Genomic DNA, 22,449 nt, shown 5'->3' on the forward strand with positions numbered 1-22,449 from the left:
CAGATGCATAGAATTAGTATAAATTCTATTTACGTTCACACAGGGGCATCATTTCAGAAACACTGTGGCAAAACTGAACATTCTGTGTCCCTGTGGCAAAGTGGTTAGCAGTGTGCAGGTGCAGGTGATCAATAACCAGACAGACAACAATATCCAGGTGCAATGATGATTTATTTTTACAATCCAAATTCCTGATGGCGAACAACAGTAAACTATAAAAATGTTAATGAGAAGCAATATAGCAGCGTGTATTGCTTATTTGTAATCAGTGGGTTGGCCCCGAAATAATAACAGTCCCGTTTTATTTAACCCACTGGTAACACATGCATAAACATCAGTCCACAGTGCATGCTGTAGTGCTCATAGTGAAAATACAGTTCTTTAGTGTTAACAATAACAAAGTGAAGTGTTGTCCAGGTTCATGCTGGCCTTAAGCGACAGCTCCTGGATCGTGTTTCAGCTGTCTAAATAATAACAAACAGTATTTTTAGACAATGCAAAAAACAAACAAAACACTCACGATAAATTCACATCCTCCTTTCAGGATCACTATTTAACTATATCAAGGAACAGATCACTTAACTGCGTCCCTTTATATACCATCAACCATGAACCCTTGGTTAACGATTGCAACCACTCCTCCAATCCACGGCTGCCACATAATTTCTTTTCCCTGTTGATGATTTGGTGTACGGTAGCCCCACCCCCTTCCTAGATGGACGACTTCCATCTAACCCTGGGAATGAATTGTTAGGCCATCCAGTCCTTGGTTCCCTTTACACAGCGCCCTCACAGGTCGGAAGGGAGATCTAACACTAAGAATCATTTGATCTCTGTCACAGTCCCAAATAGCATCATGATGAGAAAAAACAGGCAGTAACTGGGCCAGTTATACAAAGAGAGCATGCTGTGCTTTGTCAACATTGTTCTTATTAAAATAAAATGAGTTAAGTTTGATACATTTCACCTGCTTTTTCCACAAAGAATGACACATTGTATCAAATATAAACCAGTGAACATGAACTGCTAAATAAGCACCACATTCCTGTGAATGTCGAAAGTAGAAATATGTATCATTTTTAAATAACATGTTTACACTGATAATCAGGAATAAACTAAAATAAAAGGGGGTATTGTCTCACACCATCTTTGGCAAATTTGTCAAGACCAACCTGTAAAATCTAATGTTTTTTTCTTTGTCGGGTTAGCTTGCAATAACCAAAAGATCACTCATTCTCTCATCCCTTGTAGCTGTACGCAGGTATGTTTTGACCCTTTCTATGCACGATAAGAACCTTTAATTTCCTGAACTAATACCAACATTTGCATACATTTTCTGCTGATCCACTGCAAAAAAAGTTTATAGAGCAGCTATGCATTCTGGTACCAATCTAAAATTTTGCCACCCATTTTTTTGATGTTTAAATTATATTCTGAGAGAACTGCAATGCCAAATACTATTGATAATTTAATTTATAATGATCAAGCAAAGGATGGGCTCTGAATTAGTTTCTTCTGCAAGTTAATCCCTCCTACTTGTGTCGCTGTGTTTATTTTCTTCCATTTAACACCTGGTGTGGCAAACATTTTCATTTGGATGATATCAATGATATTATATTATTATAGAAATGATAGAATGCAATGTCATTTTGTGTTGTCAATATAATCACTGGACAACAGTGAACTATCAATCAAAAATGAATGAATGCCTCCGATGCCTTGAGACTGAGTAAACGTCATTTATTCGTTTGTGAAGAAAACTTCCACCATCTTATAAGTGATTATATAGTGTGACTGGAGGATGAAAAGGTGGAAGACATAATGCCATATAGATCGAGGGGGTAAGGGGGGCTGACTAAAGCAAATGACGCCCATGCATTCACACTGTTCTTTCCATCAGTCAACCTTAATTATAATGTATTATGTATGCTGATAGATTGAAGGATAGTAAGGAGAAAGAGTGTTTGTCAGATGGTATTGATTACATTAAACAGAAATAGTACCTGCAACAAATTGTTGTAAAGAATCTAGCTGTTAGAAGGTGCTTTGTACCACCCCATATTTAACCAAGTGCTACTCTAATCTTGTCTCCTTTTTTTCCAATTCAGGGATTTTTAACACCCACTGACTATGGTGGGGGTATAAGTAGATGTCCAGTATAAAAGAGTATTTGTCAAGTGCCGTTAGGACTGGATAAAAGATAAAGAAAGTGTGTCAAAATTTAACTTGAACCACATTCAAATAAAGAAAGTATAATGAATTTCATAAAAAATAAAATGATATTATATTGTTTAGACCTGTCATGTTAACCCTTAGTATCAGCACTGATAAAAGGAAGATGCAAAAATGGCTTTTTACATGAATATATTTAGGTAACCAAGGTTTGTCTAAAACAAGTTAAGTAATCAATTCAAGATGCAACCTTCAAATAACTCCCTAGAGGTTTAAGAATCAATTTCTACAGACCTCTGTAATCTTTTTCATAGGCTTGTTGCTTTAGGCATTAAAAAAAAATCTTAAACATATATCCTTTTTTATTCTGCACAATGCCTAATAAAAATATATACATAATTCATTGTGTGCAATTGTAGTATTCTAGTAAATTTGAATTAAACCGTAAATGTATGATACATTTCATATAGTAAATAAATAAAATACAGTAAGGCTTACTTATAAAGTTTAAAATCCATTGACAGATGTATTGAAATAAATATATTAAATATAGTATTGAGAATAATTATATGTCAAAATGTTTTTAATCTATAGTACTGTATTTGAGACCCCCCTCTCCCTTATCACATAGGTGATTGAGAAACACATTACCTGCCTTATAAAGCAAACATTTGCAATGAATGGAAATTTTCTTGTTTCAAAATTTCAGACATGAAATGCTCTCCAAAACCACTCTGATTGGCAATCATTGTACAGAGTGTTAAGGCAGAATCATTTGGAGCTGGTTGGTTGATAAGGTTTTCTTGGACAAACACATCTCTCACCTTAAAGCAAACATGTATGTACACGTCAAGCATTTTATACAAAAGACAATTCCTACCCAGTATATCTTTTATAGAATTGTGCTGTGTCCCTTTAAAAACTCTTTAGGGTTTCCCTGGAAATCACAGCTGTTTACATTGCATGACGACAAAGAAACCCCGTTCTTTATTGAGACATCACAAATGATAGTTATTAAAGGGCACTGCTTGGCAATTTGAACATTAGGGTAATGCAATCAAGTGAAAACTTTGTATGTACTGTACATGTACTGTATGTAGTTTAATTCTAAACAGAGAACTCTACCATGAGTAAATGTTCAATTACTATTGTACTTACAGGAACAATGCATAGGAAATGTTACCACTATGAAGGAAAATACATGTGTATGTGTGTGTGCAGTATGCAATGGAATTGCATCTCCTTATTTTGCAGAAAGTGCCTTTTAAATGAACTTGAGGCTTTGGTCCAGATTCTGTTAAAAGCGATTGATGGTGATAAATGTGATTGATGGTGATAAATATCCCTGTTACTATAATTTATCATGTGTTGCTATTACACTACTGGGAGCCACTGATAAGGACATCATGCCACATCAACAGCAGCACAAATAGAAAAGTCACTGTTCGACTGCAAATATTAAGCCTGTATTCAGATCAGCATGTTAGCAAATTCTACTGGACAGAATAATGAACTAATGTTTTCCAGTATCCTAGTTAAAAAAAAACATTTTTTAGACTAGAATCCTCTGGAAATCAGTTTTTTGTATCAATTTTGTACTCAAAAAATAAATGGTGGTACTGGAAAACCCTTCTGCGGTTCGTGTATGTATTATAGCAAAGCACAGTGCCACCTTTTAACGTAAAACAAATTGGGTGTAGTTTGTTTTTCTTTCCTTACAACTCTCCTCTCCTGCATTATTTCTTCTTCTGCAGGATTTCTTTGTCCTTAAACAGTTTCCATTGTTATATTTTTACTGCTAGTCATTTGTGTTGCTTAACCAGCTGAGTTGCCTTGATAGAAAGCTTTCATTTGCAAACACGCACCAGTAATTGAATTCAAACTGAGTTTTAGAAGTTTAAAGTATAGGTCTATCAGTAGACAGATGGGTGTACACTCAACAGTGGTTATTACAGCTGCAGTGTTCACAAGATCTGCATCATGACTGACCGATTTGCGTGTGCAAGAAATATTATGGCTTGAATAATGCCTGAAAAGTTGTTTTTGTTGAAAATGAAAGAAAGGCAGAAAATAATGCTGCCAGAATTTTTGTTTTGCATTAATTTAGAATTAAATAATGTTTTAGTGTTTAGCCAACCCTCCCCACTCACTCATGCCCACATACCCATCAGAGTGAAACGTACACTGGCCGTTAATCTTCCTTATCTCTCACTGTTTTATTTAATAGCATTGATTTGGACCACTTTCACTGCATTATTTAGATCAATGAGGCAGATTATTCACAGTAAAAGAGGAAAGTGATGGGTGATGATTTTTTTTCATTAAGTGGACAAGTTTATCAGAGGCTTTAAATGTAATAGATTATTTAACCCTAATACAGTTGAAAAATTGGATGCATGGAAAATATTAATACATGTGGCCAATATGTAAACATACTGATTTTAATATTCAAAGCATTCACACCAGCTTGCTAATACAGCAATTTCTAAAATCATATGACATAGTTAAAGAGTACTGTTTTGTGACCGAGTGAAAATATTTAAAGAAAATGGAAGCACACTACAGTAACCTGTAAAACTGAACAGCTTTGACCTTTGCATAAAAAAATGACAGAAATAAAGCAACCAACCGCACCCCCTTGTAGTAAGCAGCCTCCTGCATGGGCTACTTTGTTGAGTAACTGATAACGGTATTAAATTCACATTTATGGATTGCTACTTTATACAGTACTGGTGATTCCAATGAAGCTGTCTATCAGGCAATAAATAACTCAATACACATTCTCAGTTTGTTACCTTGCTGTATACCATAAAATCAGGACCTGCAGAGGGGATGGATTATTTACCAGTAGGGCTTATACACATGTACCATAACGTTGGCGTATACGACAGGTCATTTTACAAAGCTTTGTAAACAACTGTTGAGTGTTGAAAAATCCTACGGTAGCAATGGCTTGATTATGGGAAGAAACGCATGAGTGAGTGGATAGCTACATGCAAAATCAAGACACCTGGAGGGCCAAAAGCAATATTATTGAGCAGGACGTTACATAATGCTCAACCAAGTAGAATGTAAAGCTGTCTGTGGACTGCTATTGGCTTTTAATGTAACCACTGTATCAATAATTTCCACCTGGATAACATAGTGTCTGTAGTAGAGGTGGGTATTTCTGTTCAGTTTGAACAGACTCACGTTGACCACAACTGTACCTAACAGTTTTCCAATATTGTTAATAAATACAGTAGAAAACATTCAAGTTTTGTTTGTTTGTCATTAAAATAAATGTGAAATGTCTTTAGAGCTCTTATAGTTATGTCTTTGTTAACATAACTGCTAAAGGTAGCTGGGTTTTGACAGAACATGCAAATTATAATTATTCCTAAATCTCCAGTTGCCTAGGAATAAGTATCCATTCACTCAACCAAAGTGAGTTTCCACCTGCCTAACTTCTGGATACCTGTCTGTGGAAAGGTCTTCTTTTTTAAACAATAAAACCTGAAATGTCCCAAAGTTTCCCATGTATTTGGTTTGTTTAGTTTACACAAAATGTGGCATTTTTAAAAGCAAAGAGGCACAGAATTAAAACAATGGCATTATTAAACTGTGGACATACTCATCCGCATAATTTGGATCTCAATTAAAATATGACCTTTCACATAATTATGTTTGGAACGCACCATGCATACTAAGATACTCATTTGCCTTAAACTTTTTTTTTTTTATAAACATGAATTAAGTTTTTATGAACATTAATTCATAATTGATTGTCTTTCAACCAGAATGTAAAGCTAAGCAATGTTTAAGTCACCTAGTAAAAGCAACAAGGCCAGTTCCCTGTCATTACACAGTAACCGTGTAATAGCCTGAACCATTACATGGCTATAATCTGATGTACTACCTTAAATTTAAACTTCTTTAATAACCTGTAAATGTGAGATTGGATTTTGTTTTATCACACGTTGACTGAATGTACAGGACTAATCAAACTGATACGTTCTGTTTTCACAGGAGCAAGGCAAGATTGGAGTCACATTTAACATCGGAACTGTAGATATCAGCATCCAGGAAACAAGTACCCCAGTGAATGATGGGAAATATCATGTAGTACGTTTCACAAGAAATGGTGGCAATGCAACACTTCAGGTGGACAACTGGCCAATAAATGAACACTATCCAACAGGTAATGTAAACTCAATGGTCTTAATTAAACCAGTAGGGAAAACAATGCAGAGTAAACTGGACAGTACAGTATATGCTTTTAAACCACTGGAAATGGTAACCCAGCATTGGACATGATGTTTTGTTTTATATTTAAGAACATTATTTTTATATTTATAACACTGCTGCAAAACCATTATGTTTTCCCAACATGTGCTGGTATAATTACCATCGAAATTGAGCTCAGTATGGGTTTAATTTATATGGCATGGTGAAACTAGCCTTTACTGAATAACACCCTCTGTTCCACTCATTCTATTACACTTTGACAAGAACACTGTGACATCTTTTTAAACTTTTCCATCTGCAACGGCTTTTGACATCATAGCACAGCAACCTGTAATGATAGTGCCTGACAGCCTGCAAATCAAGTCCTCTTCAATTATGCTTTCTGCTGTCCGAGAGTAGCCTTCAAACAGGTTTTGATGACTGCTTTTTGAAGCTGTAAGAAGCTGTTATTTCAGAGGAATACACCCTCTCTGTTGCTGTGGCGGTTTATTTAATTATTTATTTTTTGTTGGGGGGGGGGGGGGGGGGGGGGGGGTTCTTACAAAAAATATAATATTGACTGGTGAATAATCTCTTTTGATGAGAAAATGAGGGTAACATTTAGATCAAGTGCCAAAGACTGTTCACTGGTAATGACTGTTGCCCTTGTTCTTAACAATACCATGCAGCACCTGCTGTAGTCTTGTGGGATGCTGTATAAAAAGGACATCTGTTACCCTGTTAAAAATTTAAATCATCAGAACCACAAGCAAGCAAAGAAGCAACTCTACAGTCATAAGTAAAGGCTTATCTCTCTACTAAGGGATCTATTAAGAGGTAATTTGTATTATTGACTAGTCTTCAGTGCTTACAGTCTGTGAATTTGAAGACACTATGGGTTTTATGATTTTTCTGAGTCACAATTAATACAATCCATATTGAGCAGGGAAGAAATAATATGTCTTCCATTAAAATCAACTAACTGCCATAATGTGACAGAACCATATGAGACTTAATAGGTTTGGTGAGATTCCTTATTTCCAGTATGTATACTTATTGAGTCTGGCTTCCCCAGGATTAAGACATTAAGGGGATCAACATTTCATACACCATGCATTAACCTGAAGCTCAACCACTTCCAAGATATTAACTCTGTAATAATAAATGAATTAACTGGTGTAGGTATCAATTTGTTCTTCACCCCAAGGGACACTCATGGAAAGTGTGTCACCCCACTCCAAGTCAATGGTCTTCTATTGCTTGCTGGTGCATGCATATGGAATAAATGGCTAATGCATGATTGACAGTATGCTGTTGCTATAGTGACTCATTTGTTCGATTTTTCTTTTAAACACAACTTCAGTGGAACATCAATTGTATGTCATGGTTAGTAGAGCTATAAATACAGTACAAGGTTTGAGTGGCGTGCCTAGATGAAAACTATGCATACATCTTTGTACTATGTACTATTCTTTCTAATTTTTTATGAAAAAAACTAAAAAAAGCTAACTCCGCTAATGACGTAAAAATAAGAAGTCACATACTCTTACTCTCAACAAGCATTGGAACCGTACAGTCGAGTGGGTGAGCTCGTGGATTACTTTGCATGATTTGGTCACACTATCATGCCTATAAAATGCCGGGAAAAAAACGGACAATATTTCTTTCCTTTTCCCAAAAATGCACAGCTGAAAAGCAGCTATGTAAATTGAACAAGACAACTTGTTTTCTCCAGCTGTGAAACCAGTGTTTATTGGATGATGACATGATGTGACAATGACTTCTTTATTTTAAGCTTCTTAAAAATAGTTGTAACCTTTATAAGTTTAAAGGGAGGATGATTAATTAATTCATGCTCTAAATACTATTTCTAGTTACATAAACCAGTATATGAATCTGTACAGCATGTTCAATCTGTGTGGGTTTACAAACTTATAGAAGGTTTTCTGACAGTTTTCTGCTGGTATAAAGGGTGCTACTGATGAAACATGAGGGTATCTACTTTAATGACTTAAACAGCTGGTGGTTTTAATGACGCCAACCTAAAACCATGCTCTATGATTAAACTTTTTTCACTTTATCTTATTGGATTAAGTGAAGGATTCATACCCAGTTGAAGAATGGCAGAACAGGTCATTGGAATTACCACTGTGAAAATAAATATATACTGTCCATGCCATGTTTCCAGTCCTGTTTGGGTTTATCATTCTCTGACACTCCTATAAGAAAGGCATCTATTTTTCAACTATGTGACAACATCACCTGCTTATGATGCAGTTCAAACTAATGGCTGAAATCCATCTGGGCTGCTGTGTTCAACATACAGTGTTATGGTCTCATGAATAACAATAGTAATAACAGCAGTAGTAAACAGTAATATAATTGTAGACTAGTAATGATCCCTTTCCAAGCACAGAGTACCTCCAGGGAGTATTTTCAATATAGAAATTCAGTTTGATTGCCTAATTCAGGCTGGATTGTAATATGAGCTGATACATCCAAAGCTACATGCTTCAGGCTCCCCAAAGTAGTTGACACTGTTTTGTTTTGCACTTAAACTTGCAGTTACTGGTACACGCTATTCATAGGTAATGTAATCAGAATGGATTTTTCTTCAAAAGCTGAATGATTTCTCCTGTAATTATAGGTTAGCATTATACAATTAACTCACCTCTTGAAATGCTAATGTGAAAACTGCAAAATTACTTTCGTTCCTTCCGTTCATTCTTTACTTTATTTGACCCCCTCCCTAACACATAGCGGGCAGACCAGTACCACCACATGAAGACAGTAGGAGGCTCAGTAAGTAGTGCCCTTGATTTAAGTCATTTCAAAACACATTCAATCATTATATTACAGATTTTCTTTTTTTAAATTCACTATAATACTCACTAGATATCTCTGCTTAATATTTTCCCATTCCTCCATTAATACATTTTGCTTTCTGGTTCTCATTGTTAAGGTCATTCCAGACATGTTCTATATGGCTGTAATCATGACTGTAATCATATAGAACATGTAAGGGAAGCTATAACCAGAAGCATAGTGCCATGGGGCAGAAACTTTCCAATGTAGAACAGCAGTAAAATTAATTGGTATTAGTTTCTTCATAATCCCAGCTAAAAAAAACTATTTAAAAATGTTTATAACAGGGACGAAATACTCTAGATAGGTGACATAAAATTGCATCATGCTGCAAGGGTTAAACAGTGTGACATGTTGACATGGAACCTGGAAACTGAAGGCACATGACCTTCATTAGTTTCTAGCTTGGAGCCATTTTCTGTTAGCTTGCACGGGGAGCTCTGGAACGGGGCCAAGTCTTTTATGTAGGAAGGGGAAAAAATGCATCTACCTGTTCATTCATCCTTGCCACAGCTTCTCGGATTGTAGCATCCTGAAAAAAATGGCTAGGCTTTATTATTTATAAAGCACTGGTTATTTATTTAAAGTTAAAGAAAGTACATTTCTAAATAAAATAAACTTCCAGGAATCTAAAGTCATTTGTCAATGCATACACTCCTTCAAATCACAGGAGACTGAATTTTTCTGAAAGGTGTTACAGACATCAAAGCCAGTGCCCTTTTACCTGCATCACCCATAAGATCTATTTTAATTTATAGAAACAAACCAAGATAGATATGTGAACTATAGGGTTATTTCCAATAACCACAATGCCTTTAGAGATAGTAGTGTCAGTCCCAATGCAAAAGTTAAAGACAGCTAAATTTTCTCACTGAAACAAAACGGGTAGCCATTTCCCTGCTTAAGCACTTCATATAGGCAGATCTGCAGCCCAGCACAGTCGAATTGTATGTGTTTTTAACAAACACTGGATTTCACTGTCAGCTGGAATTCTGCCAGGTGTCCATTTCCTTAGCACTGACATAGGCGGTTTCATCCATAGCTTAATCTACTGGGCAGAAACCAATTGTAATTGAATCACTGAAATGGCCGATCATCTCTTATTTCGAACATAGCATGAAGTCTGAATTATTGTAAGATGCCTAGCATAGTGCCAAATCACAAAAATGCCTATATGCATACACACGTACTACAAGCAAAGTTAATTTATGTGATTAGGTAAAGGGTTTCATTTTCTTTCAGTTTCAGTTTAGAAACGTGTATCAATGATACACTATTACTAGATGTGATCTGTTATAAAAAAAAAAAAAACATGCATAAACTGTAGAGAAATTATTTTTCGGACTGATCGGAGGGTTCAAATAGTCTGCTGCAGTCTAGTCCGATTTGCTTCAGCTGCTGAAGTGTATGTGAAAGAGAACAGGGCCGAAGGATAGCAGACAGAGATAATAGAAAAGGAGACACTGAAGGAGAAACTGACAGAGTCACAGGAGTAGAGATAGATTTCTCTACTCTAAAAAAAACAGCAAACCATGATAGGAATGATGCAGAGCTGTTGCTGGGTAATATTAAATGAAAAGAGTAGAAAGTTTCAGAATTCAGTTGCTTTTTACAAGATAGAACACAGTTTTGTGAGCAGTTATGTGTATTTATCACCAGAAAGTCAGATCATTATTTGGAATTTAAATGTTCTTTTCCTGAAACAGCAAAATAAGATAGATAGATACAAAATACACAGATATTTTATTTGGAATATGAATATGAATAATTTTGGAACAAATTATCACACACAAGATAAAAAGGAAATTAAAGTTGTAGGCGTTTTATAAAGAAATCTGTATAATAAAGAAAATATGTTGCGTTATACTGTATCATCAGCTTAAACACTAAACTGAACACATCTCCACAACAAAAACAACGAATTTGCTCTTCACATACTCTGTTACATAAATAAAGCATTTTAAATACATGTTCACCAAGCCTGCCTACTAAGTTTTAACTGAAGCAAGACATATAAATGTCAGCTCTGGCCAGCCTGATTTGAATATGTAGGGACACTGTTTGAAAGCACTGTCATCCTTCGTCACATCCTACCACTGTCGCAGAACAGTTATCCTGATGGAAGAGCATATTTACATCAATAATGATATCCACAGTAGTCTGCTGACCTGAACAAATGGAATTAAGTTGTCAGCGTGTCATAGTTTGTATATTTAATAGAAAAGAGATTAACTATTGCAGGGTTTGGGAGAACTCTGCCAGGTACCTTAGACTGATATACTGGATGTGAAGAGCAAGTGAAGTGTGACTGGTTGCCTTGCTCAATATCAGAAAAAAAAGAGACTGAGGTGCGTTGGGTTTACCCACGAAGGGCAACATTACATTGGCTGTTAGTTGTTAAATCCCAATCTCATCTTTACAAAAAGCTTTTGCAAACACTGGGTCACAACCCACAATAATGACAGCTGAAAAAGCAGGCAGCAATTGCATCTTCTGATTGTTTTCTGCCCTTGCAGCTGCAATCAGAGGTTCAGATCTCTTTACAACCGTCTCTATGTTTAATTGTGACAAACCAATACCGTATTTTGGTGTCATTACAACTGCAGGCCATAATTCTGCATGAAATATTTTTACATTCCAACTAATACCAAAGCAAGGCAGAGTGTGGAAATGTCTCATCTGAATCTGCAGGGTTTAAGGTCCACTCGCTAGTCAGACAGACATTTGAGTTGCATTTATTGTGGTCACTGACATGGGCGCTTTTCTTTATATTGGGATATCTGCACGGGTAAGAAAAGTAAAATAAAATAAAATGATATATACATATATAGGGTTAATTTATTACATCAGTTAAGACAATCAGCAATGCTGCTTGCTCTGCATTTCTAAGTGTTGTATCTACTTTAACCTGCTGAGGAATTGAGAACTCTGTAAAAAAAAAAAAAAAAAAAAAAGAAAAAAGCTCTGATTCTGCCAGCATTAACCGTTCAAATGTGGTATTTCTGATATTAGCATTTTAATAATGTATTTGTTTGAAGCTATTTCTTTGAATACAATGAAGCCACTGTTATATCGTATTTATGGTTGAGTTTTCAAATAATAGAAGTTGTAGATCGCTCAGATATTGGGAAAAGAAAAATACTGTCAGCCACTGAAAGGAACTCAATGTGTAATGTCCTAGACAATAAACCATGTGATCTGTATTGTAACAAGCATCGAGTCAACACCTTAAAACATTTATGATAAAGCAGAACACTGACCTGCATCATCAAAAAAGAGGGACTGATGGCATTGTCTTTTGTTTGCCGAAAGATGATTTGGTATCTGAAAAATGAGAAGTACAAGCTTTCAACATCCTTCTTATTGTAAGATACATTTTTACATCTTACCATGATAGATTTGGCTGAATTAAAGCAATTAACTGCAACCTGTGTGAGCCGGCGCCCCACTAAGATCAATTTTACGCTAAAATCTGATTCCTCTGTGTATGTTTACTCAGTATAATGTATACTGTGCTGTATTAGAAAGCACTCAGTGGGGCTTTATCATCCCTTGAAATCCCTTTGTTAATGTAAGGCGCTTGCAGCAGTAGGAGGTTTTAAATCACATATTTAAGCTCCTCTAGATGAGAGTGCAAAACAGAAATGAAAAAAAATGGGTTGCCTATTTTCTAAAATTGTATGGGAAATATAAACAGCTGATATTTTCAATATGGGTTTATGAGAGAAATTTAACTATTGGAAGTAAAAATGTACTGAAACATTGACAAGAGCTATTGTTTTTGCACATTGTCATTCTAAGTCGTGATACAGTTAAGGACACGCAAACACAAAACATTTTTCAAAAAGTCTTTGGCTTTATCTGCCAGGATTTAAGGTAATGATTTCCTAGGTATGAGATAAATAGTATTGGACCCTACAAGCTAAATACAATTACTCTTATCAAAAACAGAATCTTTAGCCCCTTATAAATCTCTCCAGGGAAAAAAAAAGATAAGCTTTCAGTATGAGCTGTAGGCCTAATCCAGCGATTAAATGAAACCACCCAGGAGGTTTGCGATAAATGCTTTTGCTCTCATTGTCTAAGAAGATATAGAGAGAAATTCCACAAATAAAGGCATTTCAAGACATGAATCCTGTAGGACAGGGAAGGCTACAAACTGTGGACAGGTTTGAGACCACCAATCTGTATTTGTGGTCCACGGTTTACAAGTTAGGAAGAAACAAAGCAACATAGATCTAAAAATGGATCTGTGTACTCTTCACCCCTCTTTCTCAGACAAGATGCCTTAATACTTAAGACGAAGTGAGTGGTCAAAGATTTATGCGCTCACTTTATGCTCACTTGAGGAAGAACCTTGAAGGATTTTCCCAATAACCCTTTTTCTCTTTCACTTTGCTGCATGGTACAGAGACTTTGAAAAAGGACCCATCAGTTGTCACATTTAAGAACATCTTTGTAGAGCTACATCAATAGTCATCAATAATGGCTGGAAGAAACTATAAAAGAACAGTTAGCAGATTGGCATAGCCAATTGTTGATATGTATGTGTTGCATTAAAAAAAAAAAAAAAAAAAAGTTACATGTTGATACACTATTATTAGCATTACATAACCTTTTGTTAATTCCTATGTGAAAAAAAAGCAGCCTGACTGAATTCCCTGGGAGAAATGTTATCTGGAAACTTGCATTTTCAACAGTGTTAAATAGAAAACAGACAATATCTATTTTCTTTTAAAAACAATTCAATAATTTTAAATTTCCCGTCAAGTGGTGTCCTTTCAGATTTTTTATTTTTCCCCCCAATTTGACCTTCATTTCCATCTAATTCTGGGTAGTCCAAGAATAAACACATTTCTTCCATGTGAAACTCTCTGATACTGTGTATAGGGGTCAGAACAGGTTAATAAGTGTGTATTCTGCAGGTTTCTTTTGCCTTGTTTTATATGCGGTTGACACTGTGACTTGGTGAGGTTAATTTAATGGAATCAGGACACTTAAACTACAGTGACCTAACCTTAGTGGTTTTACAAAATCCATATACAGATGTCATTCATACAACCATGCACTGTGCAATCGAAGCCCAATAATAATAAATTATTGAATAAACAGCATTGTGGCAGGTGAGTACATACTGGTCCCTATAAAAGCAAGGCCTTTCCTTTTAAAGCATGTGTTTTTATTGTTATAGCATGGTACACTGCAGACTTACTATTCCATTCTGTTGTCTGTCTATTTTGGCCAATTGTCAAAAAAGACTAGTTGGCAACCATTTCCTTATCTAAAGGAATCCAACAGCCATGATTCTGTAGGAATATAAAAATCTTCCCGTCGACGCTTATATATCACAACATATAATATTAACCAAAATAATGTTTATTTCTTAATTCTTTTACATTTTTTGTAAGCATGCACATACAACATTTTATATGACTACAGTGTATCCGCAGGCGTAAAATATATATTTATACGTATATAATATATATATATATATAATATATATATATCTATATATATATCTATAGTATATATATATATATATATATATATATAATATGTGTAAGGAAAAAGAACAGCTATGTTTCTAAACTCTAATCTTCCACTGATCTTAAAAAATACCATGAAAGTTGTGTCATGCAAATGGCAGGCCAGTCTGATTTCTCTGTTGCTGTAATTCCAACAGAATACATGTACACATCATCTGTGAAGACCCTTGCTGTGTTTAATTGAAACATTGTGCAAGCTGTGTGTTGCTGGGACGTGTGAAGAAAAAGGAGTGGTTTGATAGAGTTCTGCTGCCACAAATGGCATTACTGTGTCATTGTATAAGAATATAATGATAATAAAAACATACTGTAAATGTAATAATTTCATAATTTTAAACTGGGGGACTATTTCTACAAGTCATTTGTTAAAATTTCATCTTGACTGTGTTCTGATAATGCAAGAAGACACTGTGCGACATGACACTCTCTGACTGCTTTGCCATTGTCCTCTGGCTGCGACAGCACAGCATAACAGATTCCTTTCAGACGAACGTATCGAAAATTGACCTTTATAAGATAACAACAAAAATTTAACACAATACTTTGCCTTCAAAAAGGGGAATGCATAAAGAAACCTGACATATGTGTAGGTCTGAGTACTTTCTGCATTCAGGTTGCCTCCAGCATTGTCTTCTCTTAGTACAGTTGTTGCTTACTTATAAAATAATAGCAGAATGTGCATACACCAACTGAAGCTAGTGTAGAAATATCACTAGGATGTATAGTTTCATCAGTTTTGCTATTGTCATTTGATCTTGTTTGGCATTGCAATTAAATAAGTTGTTTCTGGAAGTATTCTATGAATGAATGCCCCAAATCACCAGCTAAAAAGACAGCTGAGGTCATCATTTTAGATTTAATGATTCCCAGCATCTAATTAGGTTAAAACTCAGGTACCAGCTACCATGTTAAAAGAGTAAATATTGCAGTGTCCTGTGTCAACGTGTGAATGACAGATAACATCAATAAAACATTATGCAAATTGCAGTTTGCTGTGCTCATGCCAGAGGCTAAATCTTGACCTCCAGTTTTGATGTGTGTGGCATATAATAAAGCTTGGAGAGACTAAAGCCAAATCATAAAGCTTTCAATATCATACACACTCTGTCCATGTAACTGGCTCCTTAACAGAAACACAGCATGAAAACAGGCCACCCACCATGCCAAACCTGTTCAGTTACTGTGTGCTGTAAATAATTGGTGATACTGATGAGAATGTTCAGCTGATCTCACTGCCAGAGCTCCAATTACCTGTAAACTCAGTCAGGGCTATTGATTGCTATTAACTACTGACAATCGTTATTCAATTATACAGCACTGTTTTTGACATTTGGTACAGTACTAGCAATTTTGACATCCAACCACGTCCAGTAAAATGAAGTGATTTTATGTTGTTTTATATAGCTACTGTATATATTGTTTCTAAAGCTTTGGTATTGAATAACAGCAGATATTATTTACTTTCTGATAGATTGAGGGAGGCCTGCCTATGTGGTGTTGTGCTAATTCCTGATGTCCTTTTCATTGCTGCCCTAGTGCGAAACACCATGGCACTGTCCTGGCATGAATACGTTATAGTGTGCTGAACTGCTGTAACACTTTATATGCAGAGTGCCCGGCTACTGTAACTATTCTTAACATTTGCTTTTTAAAATGCATCAATATGTCCTATTTATTTATTTTTTTTAAAAGCATATACTGTCCTAAAAAATAAAACAACCTACATTGAATTCAAAGTATTAGTCAATTAAACTGAAAACCAAAACTATTTTGCAGAATGGACATACAATCCACACACACACACATGCATACAACATATTTTTCTAAATCAAAACTAAAATATTACTATTCTAACACTGCCTTAATGTCAATCTAATACAATTATTACTGTTTAACAGAATGTTTGGCAATCTGTTTATAATTAAAATTGATCGTCTTTTAAACTGTATAATATCTTTATATTCATACTCATACTATGTTCATTTCAAATAGATTTCATAAATTAATGTGAACTTTTTAATTAAGCAGGTTTTGGGGTTAATTTTATATTTCATACACAAGCCCAGTGGAGGCCTAAAAGTGATAGCATTACTAATAAAAAGAATAATACATTTTCTAAAATTATTTTTAAAAATGGTTTAAACTTAAACAAAAAACAAAACTGTAACGGGTAACTGTGCTTAAATAACTCTGGACATTGCAGACTGTTTTAAATTGTTTTTTAAACTTTAAAGGCAGCAGTGATTATGAACGTCTTCAAATGGTAAATAAGAAAATCCCATTCAAATATACCCGGCCAGTAGAGGAGTGGCTACAAGAGAAAGGTAACATGTTAAACTTTGAAAATTACAATTTTTATTATTATTATTATTATTATTATTATTATTATTATTATTATTATTATTATTATTATTATTATTATTATTATTTAAAAGATGTCAGCTAACAAAAATATTTGTTTTCGCACTGATAAATGAATGTTTTAATTTATGTTGTAATTTATATCATAGTTTTTTTTTTCGTTGTCTAAATCATATTATAATGCATTATCATCAAACATAGTTAAAGGGACTGCAAAATGAAATGTATAAATTATGCATGAACAGGTGTATAAAATGATAATTATAGCATGCTAAAATCTATCTAAAACCAATCTAAGAAGATATGAATACTTTAAATTATTCCCTCTAAGGTGCAGTATATATAAAATCAACTAGACAATTAAATTGTTTGCTTAATGTAGTAATAATCATTCAACTATAAAAAGTAATGACCATATTACCGATAAAAAATACTTAGAGGGAATACTACAAGAAATTCCATGCATTGTGTTAAAGATCACTCTAAAAGGTATGTAAAGAATATTACTTAAAATGAAGGTACAGTAGCTAATAAAGTCCCTTTAACAAGCTCTAAAACATAAACCCAGTTTCAAAACCATTACAGATTTTAACATGCATGAGCTGACTTGCTATGTATTTGTATGTCTGTGATTTTTTTTTTAAACACCTTTTACTAAGTAAACTATTTAATGTGTCTGAAGATATCTGTAGTATTAAGCATGCAATGTGTTAGCGATTTGAACAATGACAAAAAAGTTCCCATTGAACAGTTTACTTAGATATATATATATATATATATATATATATATATATATATATATATATATATATATATATATATATATATATATATATATATATATATATACACACACACACACACACACACACACACACATACATAATGACATACATACCCAAATCATATACTTGATAAACTAATTATCAAACTAAATGGAGCAAAACATTCGCTACAGCAGTAGGGCCTCGGAATACTGAAAACATGTGATTGCCCTTTTAGGAAAAGGTGTTAAATCTTTTCTTAAAAAAAAAAAAAAAAAAAGGCTGCTACGTTATTTAACTTTCCTTTTCAGCACAGAAGGTAACACCGTTTAATTAGTGTTTCTCAAAGACTTGCCAAAAAAAAGCTACCAAAGTATGCAAGTGTCAGAAATCAGTGTGAAAAATGCATGGTCTTATCGTAAAACCCTGTTCTTGTAGACGCAACCCTTTTTTTATCAAAATGTGGTACGTGATCATTTGCTGTGCAGAATAACGTGATCCATTTTTGTTTCATTAAGGCATTAATCTGCATCAACCCAGTTCCCAGTTACATGCCCCCAAAAGTACAATTTGGTCTCCCTGTTTCAAAATAGAACAGAAAAGTGATGACCATTACATTGCATTCCAGTCTTTTACATTGCCTTCCTGTCAGACGTATACAAATGTATACCTCTGAAATTCTGAAACCAAATAAATGTAAAACCCAACTAATGGCGTCAAACACCGGTTCATGTTTTTGAGGAACTACCAATTATACAAAGTTGGCCACTCGTGAAAGGCCTGACGTGCAATTTTGATTTGCATCAGCCTGGTGCCAGAATGCCTAGCCTGCTCTTTATTTTTGATCGAAACAAAAGCAGACTGTAATATCACCACCCTGAAGCCTGTAAATCTGCTAAATCGATGACCTTCCACTATGTTTAGTGATATTATTAACTGGTCTATAAATCACCACTGAGGTGAAACACCAGTTGGATTAAAGGGCGGAGGTATTTCGATCTATGAGATACAAGTGTTTTTTTAGGACTCTCAGCTATGCCACTAATTTGCTATACAAGCCCTGATTACTAGCATTGCATTCAAGTACAGTAGGCTTTGTTGGGTTTAAGATCGTCTTTGTTTGAATATCCTATCTAGGAAAATAGCTCCCCTCTCAAATGCAAATATATATTAACAATAACAAAAAAAGTACTGAATGGAGGGAGACTTAAGTAGCAGCGATACAAAGTAGGATTTTTGTTACTCATTTTTTTAAAAATAAATAACAAAATGATCTTTATTTGTTAACGTTTTATATAAAATAAAACTATGTGCAGCCCAATTTAATAAAGCGACCGGTTTAAGGTAGCTATACAAGGCAGAACTGTCTGCAATGAAGTTGAAATATTATCACTGTCTGCTTTTTCTTCTAGGTCGGCAGTTAACCATCTTCAATACCCAGGCTACAATAACAATTGGAGGGAATGATAGGAAGCGTCCGTTCCAGGGTCAGTTGTCTGGTCTCTACTACAATGGCCTTAAGGTTCTCAACATGGCCGCAGAAAACAACCCCAACATTAAAACAAACGGCAGTGTAAGGTTGGTGGGTGATGTGCCTTCTGTCCTGGGATCATCAACAACAACTTCCATGCCTCTAGAAATGTCCACAACCTTCATAGAGACCACCACCACTATGTCAACAACCACAACCCGAAAGCATCGCTCTCCACCTACCATTCAGGTAATGCATTGTGTTTTGTTTTATTTATAGACATTTTACTGCAATGTGGCATTATGAATAAGGGTTTGAAGTAAGGCATTTAAGTAAGGCATGTGTATTGTTTTAATAAAAATTAAAACAATACACACACCTTATGGAAACAGTTTTAACAATACATGGGAACATGTAACGCAATAAAATAAAAAGGTTCTTATATACCCTTTAATTAAACGGCTGAATTGCTTTCCTTAAATCAAGTTCTGTATATGCTTAGCAATGTGTCATCATTTTAAAGTTATACATGCTATAGGAGTTGTTCAACATCAGATCTTTTTTTGTATAAATATATAAGAAACACAATACATGTTTAAATGTTTTGGCTAATTTACTTTAAACCCAAGATAAACCAGCATTGATCAAAACCCTCTAGAAATGCTGACCAGGGGCTATTCTCACACTGAAGCCTGGCTTTATTTTTATTGTGCTTATAAGACTTCATTCTGTTAGCAAACATTAGCAGGAAAAAAAATGTAAATGAAAAAAAAACTACCAAGTGTATTCAGTGTTTATCACCAGAGATAAAATGCCTTAGGAGAGATTCATTTTTTTTTCCGATAACTGTGGGAAAATCCTGCCTGCTTACGCTGATTAACTTAAAAATGTTTCAAATAAAAGCAGATGAGCTGGCTAACAGGTATTATCTCTAAATTCGGTTAATGTTAAACTGTGACATTTTCCTAGGAGGTTATTTTAAAATATCAGCATCTGGAATGGAAAAGTTATCAAATATATGTTTATTTGTTCTGTTGCATCACTCAGACAATTCTTAGTAGCCTAGACCATCCCATAGGCCACCTGCACTCTCTCACCAAATTCAAAAGTCAGGGCCTCTGTGTTAACATTAAGCTAAGCCAGTCTGTGTGGTTTAATAATAGACTGTTCTTCAGCAAAGCACTTTGAAAACATGCTTTCAGTATGAACCAATAAATGTCAGTGACTTCACAGAATATAATTATACTGGCCATTTCATGATATTAAAGCAATAACTCTCCATAGGTCATTCAGTACCAGAAAGAGGGAAGACTTGTGTTTCCTCCGTTGCAGTGCCGTTAAGATAAATGCACTATAGCTAAAATGAGTGGAACTTTTGAATGTAAAATAATAACGAGAGCCTCTCAAACTAAATGAAACATGCCATTACGTTTGCATAGAGAAGACCGCTGTATTTGTGTGGCTGTGCTTGTAAATCTAGTCTTAAAAACACTGACGAGAAATAAAATAAAAATCAGAGCTGATTGCATTCACTTTACATTTTGTAGAAAAACTACCTTTTTTTATTTGCTATAACTGCTGCAACAAAATGTCACTGTTTTCTAAATTGAGCGTGTAATGTATTTGAAGTCCTGTGAAATGCTTGATTTTCAATTACATTAATAACATAAATGTAAAGTAGATCATGTTTAAATCTCTGGTGAATCTCTTGTTAATTGGGGAAGTGTATCTACTGCATTTGAAATTGTACTGTTTTTTTTTTTTTTTTTAGGCAACAATGTGCTTGCTACATGTTTTTGTTTTTTTGTTTTTTTTTTGGGGGGGGGGCTACTAACATGGGTATTATTTGGAATACTTATTTGAAAATAGTATGAATGCTTCTAAGCATTACTACAACTAGTAAATGACATAAGCTAGGCCTTGTAAGTCTGATTGATAAACAAACAGATACATCATATGGTAAGACTTCACCATCACCAGTAGAGCAGCCAGAGGTGCACTCTGTAGCAAGTAACAAGGAATGAATAACTGGCACAAATGTTTTGCGATTCTGTCCTTGCTGTCATGAACCATGATGCTGGAGAGATCTATGCATGGTAACCTACTAAAAAATACTGGAGTAATGGTGAATATGGAATTCCATGTATTACTGTGAATTGTGGGTTAGCTTCAAAATTGATATCTTTCACATCATATGTTCCATTTGGATTACAGACACTGTGTTAGGTATAGACCTATAGGTATATAACCTATAGATTTTTAAAAATTGATGAGACTGTACATTTCAAACACACCATCTGCAGTATAATTAATGGCTAATTTAACACTTCACTTAATCTTAAGGGAATGGAATAGAAGGGTTAGTTTTTCTGTTTTTAAGCTCCTTGTCTCTACATTCTGGTGTTTGAACATTTTTTTAATGACATTTTAAGCACATTCCCTGCTTCTTATCAACTGCCATAGACTGGAGCAAGGCTAGTAGAGTAAAGCATGCACAGAAGTGTTTACAGCATTTAAGAGCTGAAGAGGTGAGAAAATGCAAGGTTGTTTGGTGCTCTGCTAGTTACCTGACCCTGATTGCAAGTTATTTTGACCTTCCTCTTCGTTTTGCCCTGACCGGATTTCAGTCTAGGTCCCAGAAGGTGAAAAATGTTGTATTGCATTACAGCTGTAGACCTCTTTGCCCTGATACACAAATCTCTCTTTTATTAATAATATCCTCTAAGGGAATTAGGAATTTCCAATACTGCTAATCTCTACAGAGATACAAACTGAACTCCCACTAAACCTTCAAACTAGGGAATTCGGTCACTCACTGTTGTCAGAAACTGTGACAGTGATTGCATACAAACAAAACTGCTTCTAAAAAAGAAAAAAAAAAAGGTATGCCACAGTTTAGCTCTTCCTGTAAAAAAAACGCTATTTCAGCAACATCAGTGGAACAATAGTCTATTATAAGTGTTCCTGTGAAACAACCCATAACAATCTCTATGCTTGTATGTTCATGTCTGTCATATGTGAGGTGACATAAAGTACAGTTAATTATGCTGCAAGGGTTTAAAAT

General features: G+C 34.8%; 1 protein-coding gene across 32 annotated transcripts in view; it reads left to right on the top strand.

Annotated features, from left to right (window-relative positions):
* Window positions 1-22,449, top strand: part of nrxn3a (neurexin 3a) — a 290,916-nt gene that overhangs the window by 234,313 nt on the left and 34,154 nt on the right. For 16 of the 32 annotated variants that reach the window (XM_041266212.1, XM_041266208.1, XM_041266209.1 and 13 more), the window contains 4 exons: window positions 6,181-6,352; window positions 9,139-9,180; window positions 17,024-17,113; window positions 19,327-19,634. In XM_041266212.1, coding sequence (XP_041122146.1) covers window positions 6,181-6,352; window positions 9,139-9,180; window positions 17,024-17,113; window positions 19,327-19,634 — 612 coding nt within the window. The remainder of the gene's footprint in view (window positions 1-6,180; window positions 6,353-9,138; window positions 9,181-17,023; window positions 17,114-19,326; window positions 19,635-22,449) is intronic. The other 16 variants (XM_041266210.1, XM_041266221.1, XM_041266220.1 and 13 more) reach the window with 1 other exon arrangement.

Source organism: Polyodon spathula, chromosome 12 (assembly GCF_017654505.1).
Source record: "Polyodon spathula isolate WHYD16114869_AA chromosome 12, ASM1765450v1, whole genome shotgun sequence".
Taxonomy (NCBI): domain Eukaryota; kingdom Metazoa; phylum Chordata; class Actinopteri; order Acipenseriformes; family Polyodontidae; genus Polyodon; species Polyodon spathula.